The 12,264-nt window shown below is 41.8% G+C and overlaps 1 protein-coding gene across 1 annotated transcript in view; it reads left to right on the top strand.

Moving 5' to 3' along the window:
- LIG3 (DNA ligase 3) overlaps positions 1-12,264 on the top strand; it is a 1,243,614-nt gene that overhangs the window by 843,539 nt on the left and 387,811 nt on the right. The window contains exon 19 of the mRNA XM_044058542.1: positions 5,536-5,668. Coding sequence (XP_043914477.1) covers positions 5,536-5,668 — 133 coding nt within the window. The remainder of the gene's footprint in view (positions 1-5,535; positions 5,669-12,264) is intronic.

Consider the following 12,264-nt stretch of genomic DNA (forward strand, 5'->3'; position numbering starts at 1 on the left):
ATGTGGTCTTGTAACAAACACAGTATGTGAGCATGAAGAGTGTTTAAAGTGGGAGTAATTTTGTACATCATATTGTAAGTGAGGGGACATCAAGTGATTATTATCCCTGCATTCTGGGTCCTTTTTACTGGCATATTCACTGATGTGTTAGTTGTAAAATAAATAAAAATGATCTGGAAAATACAAATTATCAATAAATTATAAGCTTATCTAAGTATACTTTTTTATACTTAATCTGTTTCAGTGATAGTTAACAAAACTGTGCTGCATTTATTTATTTGCTTGATATTGCTGGTGTCTGTGTCTGCATTTTGATCCCCCCTCCAGCAGAAGTTTTGTTGTATTCTTAAACTTGGTGGCTTTGGAATTGCTCACCCCTGATGTAAATTTGATTTTGCACATTCCTCCCAGTCCCATCTCATTTGCTCACTCTACTGAGTACAGTGTGATCATTTGAGAAGGCCAGCCCCTTAGTTTCTTAATCTTGAATTATCTTCTGTTTTTTCTTTCTCCACTAAAAAAAATTCAATTGCTTTTACTATAATTGTGTTCTTCCTACTTTGTTACCTTATTATGTCTTGCTGCCTGCTGTTAAATGTCGAAGTGCTTTTATTCTGCTATATTTGTTACTGCTTGTTAATAGCCTGATTATATTTGTCTGATATTCTAATCCTCTTAGTTTTGGTTTTAGCACTTGGGCTTCAGGCCATTTAATTTATATTTAAGAGGGTTTTTGTGGTTTTGTAGACAAACCCTTATCAAAACCCTCTCTCCATAAGTCCATCCAAATTTCAGAACACTATGTCTGGACAATTCCCATCAGTTTCTCTTACCAGCCTGGTCGACGTGTGCATACTAAGACAATGTAGCAACTTCCTCATGTTCACTGACAACCCTCTTCTCCTAGCACATAATTTTTCTACTTGCAAGAAATGTATCTACATTAGTAACCTGGAATCCATGCTCTCTTGCACCACAGTCAGTACTCCTGACAAAGTGGCGATTGCCAGCACAAACACCACATCACGCACATCGCAAAGCCAAGCACCACACACACCCACCTATGCAGAGGTCCTCAATAAAAACTTACCTAAACAACAGAGACCTCCAAATCACACTCACAAACATTCCACACACATCACCAAACACATCACATACAGAATGCACCATTGTCCCAACAAACACAGCCTATAAGGTATAACAATAAACTCACACAGCCCATAAGGTGTAACAATAAACCAAACATACTAGTCATTGTTGACTCAGTTGTGAGACACTTCATTGTCCCCTTCACCAAGCTTGACAAAGAGAAGATCATGGTCAGTTGTCTGTCAGGTGCCAGAATCCACCACATCACGCACATACTTAAGTCTCTCCACAACAGGTACAAGTATGACTCTGTCATTGTCCATGTTGGCGTGAATGACTTGAGATGTACCTCCCTGGACTATATGAAGAGGGACATGATTGAGCTCTCAGAGTATGTGTGCCAGGCAGGTATGACCCTAGCCCTAAGCAGCATCCTACCTTCTCCAAGAATGATACCACAATACCACCAAAAATATAATTGACTTACAATTGGCTTGGTTTCTGATGTCATTCTAAGGGGATCCAGTATCTGTCTACCTGGGATGACATGGTTGACAGGCCTCTATGCTTTTCCAGAGATGTTCTCCACTTGTCGCCCCTGGGATTCAGGATTCTGGCCAAGGCTCTTTCCTCCCCATTGTACCTTTTTTAGGCTATGTCCCAAAGACGAATCTTCCAAAATAAAAGATCTGTCAAAAAGCAAATTGAAGATCATGCTGATTAACACTTGGAGCCTTAACCTGAAAATCCACTCACTGGAGGCTCTCCTCACACTGGAAGATGCCGATGTCTGTGCGGTCACAGAAACTTGGTTCAGGACTGCAGAGAGCTCCCCTGGCTTACCAGGCTATACCTCATTCCACACAGTCCAACCCCAAAATGAAGTTAGGAAGACTAAGGGTGGTGGAGTCTCTATTTTCATTAAAGACCAGCACAGCTCCAGACTGGTTTGCCAGCATGATGCACTAGAACTACTTCAGATTCAACTGACAATTGGCAAGACACCCATCCAAGTTATAGCCATCTATAGACTCCCCTCCATGACTCAGGACAGCTACTCCTCCTACCTGGACCTACTTGACTCTGTCAAGGTACACCGTAACAACCCTGATCATTGGTGACTTCAAGTACCCCACCATAGACTGGGTGAACTAGTCCTGCTCTAATGTACTCACCCAATGATTCATTGACATCATTAATTCTGACACACTAGACCAGTTTGTCTCATTCCCCAGAAGGGGAGATAGCATTCTAGACTTGGTTATTACCAACACGAGCGACCACTGCACCACCCCATAGAATCCTGTTCCCTAGTGAGATCACACCATTGGTCTGTCTCATTCGAAGTTTCTATCCCATCTAAACACCCCCTCCCACCCATAACCAAGCTAAAAAAATTCTCAAAAGCTGCCTATAACTTCTAAGGGAGGGTATCAGTAGTTTCACACACCCCTCCCCCCCTCAGAGGATGCAGACAACTATGCTGAACAGTACGCTAGTGCAGTGTATAAGCAACTGTACAACTGCATGGACTCAGCCATACCCAACAGAACTAAAACCTGCTCCTCAACGAAACACAAACCTATCTGGTGGACATCCTGTATCAGATACTTTACAACAAAAGGAAGAAACTGTTGTCAAAGGGTAAAGGCACAAATTCCCAACTGGAAAAACTCCCTTCTTGGCCTCAACAAGCAAATTAGATCACTAGTGAAAACCTCCAAAGCCAATTATGAATAAAAACTAGCCTCTGAAACAAAGGGTAACCACAAAGCCTTTTTCAGTTATGTCAGGAACCTCCATGGCAAAGCCCAGGTTTGTTCTGAATTAGTTCTTAACGGTACCGCTTACACTGATCCTCTTGACATAGCCAACCTGCTAACAGATAAGTTCAGTGGAAACTTCAAACCCCCCTCCAAGGCCCATTTGACATCCCTGATATATGTGCCGCACCACACATCTCCATAGATCAAGTGTTAAAGGCCGTATCCAAGGCAAGGAACACAGCTTCCATGAGACGTGATAATGTCCCAGGGTGTATTCTGCACCATCTCCAGCAAGAACTAGCTTCACCATTGAGCACCTTATTCAACCATAGCCTAAGTACAGGCTTCATTCCAGCCGAGGGGAGAACTGCCATTGTCATCCCGTTGCACAAAGGTGGTGCCCCATTAGCTTGACAAGTCAGATCTATAAGGCTATGGAGCGTATTGTTGTGGACTTTATAAACAAGGACATAGGCAATCTCCAAGCACTTGACCTCACCCATTTAGGATTCGTCAAGGGCAGATCTTGCCTGTTGAACCTGATCGACTTCTTTGAGACTTGTCACCCAGACCCTGGATGAGGGAAAGTCAGTACATACAGCTTACCTTGACTTGGCCAAAGCCTTTGACACACTCCCCAATTCAGGCATCATTGAAAAGGTAACACAACTTGGAATAAATCCCTATGTCATGAGGTAGGTGGCCAACTGGCTCACCAATAGGACCCACAAGGTCAAAATAGGTGCCTCCACCTCTGACAGCAGACCTTTCACTAGTGGTGTTCCCCATGGATCTGTCCTGGGACCCCTACTGTCTGGCATCTACTTCTCAGAGGTCTAGGGAAAGACAAAAGGCCTGTGGCTGACCAAGTTTGTGGACGACTGTAAGTCGGGTGTTGTCATTGACTTCCAAATGGTGTCAGCATACTACAAGAGGGTCTCACAGCAACAAATGACTGGTGCCAAAGTCATGGCCTTAAGTTAAACACAAAAAAAGTATTATCATACCATTCGGCAAAAACACAGCCCCTACTGTTTACCACATAAGCGACAACCCCCCTAAGCACAGAGCCTGTGGTGAGAGACCTGAGTATACAGGTTGACAACGATCTCACATTCGACCTTCATGTAGCGGCAGTGGTCAGAAAAGCCTTTTACTTGGTTCATCTCATAAGTAAAGGAATTGCATTCAGAAAAACTGGAGGTTATTACCCCTCTGTATTCCTTCCTCATTAGCCCAATAATTGAGTACAGCACCCCGTTTGGTTATGTACCTCTCCAAACACCTGCACCAACTGGAAAGGCCACACAAATACCTCACAGAGACAATCCATGGCCTCCAATACCTGTCCTGTGTGGACAGGCTCAAATCACTATCACTCTACTCGATATCATACAGATTGCTCAGAGGTGATCTGTGTCTCACCTACAAGGCAATCTCAGACCCTGCCCTCTTAGAGATTCTCCATATCCGTAAGTCTGACTCCTCATGCATTACCCGATCGAAAGGCCTAACTCTAATATGCGACATTAACAAAACCTGCTGGAGACACAAGTTTGTCTCCCAGAGGCTGCCCCATCTCTGGAATAGACTCCCCATACATGTCAAACAAAGTATGTTGCTGACCCTCTTTAGGTGCAACCTTGATGAGTGGATTACGAACCACAAAGTTGTCCCCGGAGTTCCAACTGTGTCCCTCTTTGACAGGGGTGACAGGTGCTGATTGAGGTTTCTTTTTTGGGGATAAACTCTTGGCTAGGCTTGTAAGGGCCCCAGGGCCATTAGCCTAGTAACGTCCTATGATACGGTAGTTTTTCTCCAGTCTTGGCAAACGGGCTTCCTTTTGCAAGTTACTGTTATCTACTTAGAACACACCAGTGTGCCTTTTTAATACTAAGGAGGCTATGGTTTGCTTTGTGTACCCCTGAGAGGACATTTTTCGAATTTGCCTTTGCTGTATAGAAATCACATCCTAATGCTGTTAAGGAGTCTTCCCAACCTCTCACTCTTAAGGAACACTGTCCACAACTGTATAATTAATGAAACTCCAATATAATTGCCTCAATTACATTAGGTGATCATTGTCAGTGTAGATTGCTTCTTCATCTGTAGTTTGCAAGCTGTCTTTGAAACCCTTTTCCCTGCTCCTTTTTCCCCCATCATTGCAATTCTTGTAACTTTCATTTCTTCTGTTTATACCTCCCATTCATCGTTCTGTTATTCTTTAGTGCCACTTATGTCTCAAGAAGTGTTACTGCTGGTAAACATATTTCTTTTTTAAATTCTGTTTGCCCTCCATTTGTAAATTTTTGAATGCGTTTAATTATAAAATGTCTAATCCTGAAAATTAAATTGTAAACAAAGCTGTTCTTGTTTGCTGCTTTTTGTCTGAGGTTGTGGCTGAAAAGAGTCTTTGGACCAGCCCATCTACTCACTTAACATGATTAGCAATTCTGCATCCCTGTGGAAAGGTATTTCATATAGCTTAATCATATAAACCCTGGTCTGTATCTGATGTAATAACTGCTAATGCATAAATTCTATGCCTTAGGCTTGAGTCATGGATGGAGAGGGTCTTTGGACTTGTGTTAACCTGATTAACTAATAAACATAAATAAATAGAACAATGTAGAATCTTTATCCTTTTTTTTTTAAATCATGTTGTACTTTCTTTATGTAGGAGCTGTTCCAACTTTCCAAAGAGAGAAGTGATTTTGAACTAACTGCTGGATCCTCAAAGGTAGAGACTGAGTCATCTGGAGGAAGTGGTAGTGAGCGGTCTTCTAAGGCAAAGAAACCCGAGAGTCCAAAAGGTGACTGCATTGTATTGCACATAGCAGTAATTTGACTAGTAACAGTGTATAATGCTGTAATATGCTATGCAGATTTGGTGGTTGTCATATCACAATGTACTGTAACCATAGTGCAAACACCATTTAGGCAAGTGTGAAGGATAAGGGTTCATGAATCATCATGACAGACAGGTTGCCACACGGGAAGTTTAATGTACTCCGGTACTGTGAAATCTAATTTGTTTTACTGTTATGAGACTGGGATGATGGTCTGAATGCAGTCTGGTGAAGTGCTCCTACAGCCAAAACAGAGTAGTTAAAATGCAAGTGCATTCAATCAAGTAGTTGAAAAGTGCCCCCCCACCCATCTCCCACCAGAATTATGCCTCTTTATTCCTGCAAAATAACATTATCTGCTCTGGGTGCACTGCACCTTGAAAGTAAGGTGAAATTTCACTTTGTCGCAACTTCCCTGGGTAATGGGATTTTCTGTCAGTTAATAAAAAGATTTGACCAAATTATCTTCTGTTAAATCCCTTTTTTCTTTTTGCAGTTGAAGTGCTTTAAGTATCCAGTTTATACTCTGAATTTCTGTCACCATTTCAGTGATTTAATCTGTACCTTTTCCTTTAGGTAAGAGAAATTTTAGAACTGTAAAAGTAAAATGTAGCAACTTGGTATAGGAAGCCTTCTGTAATAGGTCAGGGCCGAATTGGACTTTCTCAGCTAGATGTTGGCGGTTTTTGGAAAGGGCTTCTTTGAGCATTCTCATCAGAAACCTCTCACATTGGCTGTATAGTTTGCATCCTGGCAGTTTTAAAAGCAAGTAGTTAATCTGACTCCTGTGCTTACTGTATCAGTTGATGACTGTACATGAGGACCCTCCCTGATGCGGCTTTGTTTTTTTTTTTTTTTCTTTCCCCTCCTTTCCATCATTCACTGCTGATCAAGTTTCTGGAATGTTCTATGCTTTAGGGGATACTCACTCCCATTCTCACATGTCATGTCATCACATTACAGATAGCCAAACTTGCTCATTTCCAGCAGTCATAATGTCACCCCTTAGCTACTAGCATACACCTTCCTGCTTATAATGAAAAATAATTGAATATTTGGTACCTGCTCTGTTAAAAAAAAAATAATGTTTAAGTTTGTACTAGTTCAGTTTACAGGGAACTTCAGTAACCAAGGCTTGAATGGAGGAGACTTCAGTCTTTAAGCAGGTGAAGGGGAGGATACATCTTATTCATTACGGAAGTTCCTCATTCATGTACTGTTAAAGTAACAACATATTTATTATGGCTGACATTGAGGATACTCATTGACTGTTCCTTTGTTGGGTTGGATCCCAGACAGTGACCATCAAAGTGGAAGGATCTGGATGAGTGCACAGAGCTTAGAAGCAGAGTCTGGGAATACTGTTGAAAGAAGCATGACTTCTGGAGTTAAGGTTGTCGCAGTTAGGTAATAGTGCATGGTGAAGGTGTTAAGACAATGATGTAGTAATGCATGGTGAAGGTGTGTACCCACAGCCAAGTGGCCATGGCACACACCTTCATATTAACATGTTTTTGAACCACACATGTCTGGCACCTTTGTCTTTAATTACCTCAGCATTTACAAGTGGGTGGTTTACCACCTGATGGCAAAAATAATGCTTGGGGGTAGCCCACTTGGGGAATGCCTGCTTGGCAGCCGAAAGCCCTTCCCTCCCTGGGGCAAAAACAATTGATCTGGCTACACAAATTCATGCACCCTTTTCACATACCATGAGCTGATGGTGGATAGCTAGGGTGTAAAAGGATGTTGTTCTGCAGGTTTCTGCTTCTACAAGGAAATCAGAGAGGTGAAATGGACAAGTTCATGGATAACTGAGAATCCGTTTTTGAAAGGAGTTCAAATTTAGTCCTGTTGAACACCTAACTCTTGTGAAACACCAGAATGTACTTGTGTAGACAAAAGTTCCTGAAGTTCTGACGTATACACAGAGGTTATGATGGCCAGGCGGAAGGTCTTCAAGAAACAAACTTCGGTATCACTGACATGGCAGGCCTAGGTGGTGGATGTGCAAGCTTACCAGTCACTAGATTCAAATACACTCAAGGGGAGCAGTTCTTTCAAAGATCTGTGGAGATGAGCACAGCACTCCCTTAAGTAAGTAATTGACCAGTCAGTACTGATGCATGGTCTTGTCCTTCACAAGGACATAATTTGCAGAAACAGCTGACACCTGCACCTTTACCGTGGAGTAACTGAGGCTATAATCAAATAAGTGTCTACAATAAGTCATGATCATGGGCAGGCTAACAGGCTAAGGTGGTAAAGGGTGCTACTGCACCCAGACCATGAACCACTCTCACTTAAAGGCATAGTCCTTCCAAGGGGGAGGGTTTCCTAGCTGTCTTATTCACCATTGAGTCCCTGGCTTGCAAATCCAGTGAGATCATGATATCTGGACAAGAAGCCACTCAAATGAATGTGGAGCTAGATGTGCACTGAGAACTTTTTCTGAATATCCAAGCACTTGAATGTTTGAAACTATGCCCTTGATGACCACCAAGGAACAATAAGACCGAACATCTGTTTTTTTTCTTCCATTCTGAGATACAGAATCAATAGAAGAGCTAGGAATGCATGCACAAATTTCTTTTGTTCAGGAAGGAGAATTCATCTTCTACTGTTTCTGCATTGCCTCTTCTGCACTGAAGGGGAAAAGTCACTTTTTTCAGGTGACAAGTTTCAAATTGTCCCATTTCGAGATGTAGATGAGACAACCTGTGAGTCTGCAACTTCAAGAAAAGACAGGAGGAGTGGCTGAGAGAAAGTGTCTCGGCTCATTAACCTTCATAGGTATGTGAATTTGTAAGAGAGGAATATGCCCACCTGTGTCCTAGTCCAATGTGTGCATTGCGTACCTGCACATGGGATAGAACCTTTCACTCCCTAACTTTGCTAGCTAACCTAAAACAGACTGGTTGTTTGAAAAACAGACTTTTTTTTACTAGAATATAGCTGCATAGGTAGATACTAGGCAGTTAATCCTAAGGTCATTAATAGCCTAGCCAAGTGCACCCTGTATTAGGTACTGCCTCCTGTTTCAATGTGAACTGCAGATGATAGGCCATGGGAGAATTTGTGAGTGGTTGTTCAGTTTTGAAGTTAATCTTGAAAATAGCAAGGATACTGTTTTACTTAGTATACAGAGGTATTTGATTCCAGAGGTGATGGATATGCTGAACTCAGAAAGTAATGCTAGTTTTCTGTTATTTTTTTTTAATAAAATACTGCGGTATTTTGTATTGGAGTTTGAAGAGCTATTTGTTCTTTGGAGACAAAATGTCAATGAGCTTTGTTTGGGTCTTTTATTGCATGAAAATCTAATGATCAGTCACTTCCTAGGAGTTTGTATGAAACAGCACAGGGAGAGTCCATTTAGATGGTCTTTATTACTAAGTGACTTTAATTTTTTAGGACTGTCTGGAGTCTCTCAAAGTAACTTTCTTTAGGACTCTCTGGGGTCTCTCAAAAATATGTTTTGATAGGTACATTTCAAAAAGACCATAATATTATATTCAATTATGATGCAGATTTAATGTGGCTATGATGCTTTTGGTTAACTGGGCTAGAGTGAAGAATTTTGTAACTTCCACTGTTGACAGTACTACATGCTGGTGCATTTAGTTTGAGGCCATTGTTTGTGCACTGATTGTGTGCTTAATCCAGCTATTCCTGCAGTAGTTCCATGTCACTGGGATCAGTTCTAGATGTGCTAATTGAATTCACTGTGGTGCAGAATGGACCCCAAACTGTCAAAGTCCTTTAGCATAAGGAAGAGCAGGAGTAATTCCCCACCCAAACTTTTTTATAAAAAATAGAGCAACATTGTGCAATGCCTTTTAATGGAAGAATCTATAAGTGTCCAAAGAATTCTGCAGAGATTGTCTGGCCTGCCAGTGGAGTGTTTCTGAGAGAGGACCTGTGAGCTTCAAGCTATGGCCAAGAGTGACCATGCTAAGCATCCTTTGGCTCTTTGTGCTGGTTCTTCAAGCTGTGGAGAACTCAACTGCTTCCACCACCACCACTGGCTGTTCGACTGGAGTCAGTATTGTATGGCAAGCAGTGACACCCTCTTTGATGTTTTGGCCAGCACAGGGCAAAGCATGTCCATGTGATACATTATCTCATTCCTCTGGTGATGAAGAGGCTTCTTATTCTTTAGGTGTTGGCTAAGTTTAAAAGAAGTACAGATTGGTAGGAAGAGGAAGATCATAAAGTCCTCTACAGAAGTGAAAGTATCCTCTGCAGGGAGTCATTAACAGATCCTGAGTGGCCTGCATTAAGAGCATTTTGCCTTAAAGCTAGCATCCCGAATATTATTTCTGAGTTTCTCCTTGAGGGGAATATGTTTCAGCCTGTGGCCTTAGCTTAGGTGTACACACTTCAGAGTTACTACAGAATATATGGCACCTCTCCTTTAAAGCAATTGACAGAGTCTCAGCAAGGTCCTCTTTGAGCCCAGACTCTGGAAGATCCCCAAGCTTGTATAGCATCTTATCCACACCGTGGGTCTGGAGCATGGGTAGATAGGAAAAGTTCAGGCCCATAAGCCTTGGCATGGCAGAGGAGTACTGTCATACCACCTCTGTACAAAGATTCATACACCCTGTCAGGTAGCAGAGTTACAGAGTGCTTTGGTCTCTGGGACCAGTGATGGACTAAAAAGGTCATGCAGAAGTCAACACAGGGTTGCTATGGCAGGGTTTGCATCTACTCAAATGGAGGATTGCAGAGGGTCGCTATCCTCTTTGTTGTTAAATGAGACCGACTCAGATTGCCAACATGCAAGTCCGCATAACATACTCGATGACAGGCCAGGGCTCTTATGGGCTTTATTCAACAGTAAACATTAAGCACACACGCGCACATGTGCGCACACACAAGCATATTCCCCCCAGACATAACTATATGTTAGATTTTAAAAAAAATGTTGACATTTATGCTAATTATTTAGATAAGATAAGACATGTATTTTATTTTGTTTCGTAATGGCTTTATATAATAGCAATATATAGTTTTTGTGTAAGTAATGCAGGTTTACCATTATTCAAAGAAGATGAGATTTTTTTTTAATAATAATACTACTGTATAATACCAATATATGTTTTTATGAGTAATGCAGGTTTATCCATACCCAAACATTATAAATTGCATAAATATTACACCTCATAGAAGTCTGAGTGGGAAAAAGCTGTGTGCCTCACCTTCTGTTACCATAGGGAATTAGCTTATGCACATTACTGCACAAGGACAGGTGTACAGCTAATGCATGCCAAGTGTTGGATAATACAGAACCCACTTAGAGCATGCCAGTTGACAGTTGTACATAAGGGGAAGATACTTGCACCGTGAACAATACTGACTTCATGAGGACATACTTTGGCATCCACACTCAGTTTCCTACAGATATTAGATGTGTACTTAAGCAAGCATGGGATGACTTTATGGACCCCCTTCAACTAGACCAGCCGGCTTGCTTGCTTGTGTCAGGGGAGAATTCCTTGAAGGGATGTTCTTAGCTTTGAGTTCCATCAGTCCAAGATCATGTGACTTATGGGGGTCAGTCTCCAGGTTCAGGTTGGTCAGCCACAACAGCAGGCTCTTTGAATAGGAAGTAGGTAGTGTCAGCAAAGTGGTGCTCCATCACAGGTGGTAGCCAGGGACAGTTTTCCTGATGGTCCCGTTGTCCCATTCAGAAACTGGGAACTAGCAGGAGCTGAACTCACTAGCCAAGAAAGGTCTTAGCAACTGCAGAGATAGGGGCTTGGTTTAGCAATGCATTGACTACAGGAGGTCTAGGCCTCAGCCTCAGCATTTTATCAAAGTGTGCATCATCCACCTGGCTTTGAAGATATTCCAGGACTCAGATGCTTCAGTACCACATGCTTGTAATACAGAGTGGTTGTGTAGTCTCAGTAGCATAGGTTCAAGCCATAGCTAGGTCACATTTGTGGATTATAATGAGTATTTGTGCAGCCATACTTAGTAGAGCATTTGAACCACCTAAAGCTTAACTCCACTACATAGACCATTTTTTCTCATTCTGGGAATCTGTCCCCTCCTACATGAGACACTGCCTCTTACCCAGCATTCCATTCCCAGCTGAAAGCACATCTCCAATCACTTTCCACATGCCATTGCTAATCACATCACCTGCCCTCCTCCTCCTCCTCCTCCTCTCTCTCATTTCAAGTCTTAATTTGGTTCAAGTCTTTTTCTGCTCTCCATACATCTTGTCACTTTCTTCACTCAGTCTTTTACCAGTGACATGTATCACTCTCTCGCCTTCAGTTGATAGTCTAGAGCTGTAAATTGTATTTTCTTGCCATTTGCTTTGTCATGGTATGTTCTGCTATGTTTGAGTATTCCATATGTGTATTAATGTACTTATATTCATGTCAGTTTATCTGAGCTTTAATTCTATCTTCCCCAGGCTGAGACTCATATTGGTCATGTATGATCAGTGCTCTACCTTTGTTAACAAATGTTAATTCAGTAAATAAAACGTGCTGATAAATATCTCAGACCAAATTCAAAGTATATTAGCTGGTAGTGCACTT

The sequence above is a fragment of the Protopterus annectens genome, chromosome 16.part0, assembly GCF_019279795.1.
Source record: "Protopterus annectens isolate FY-2018-M chromosome 16.part0, PAN1.0, whole genome shotgun sequence".
Classification (NCBI taxonomy): Eukaryota; Metazoa; Chordata; order Ceratodontiformes; family Protopteridae; genus Protopterus; species Protopterus annectens.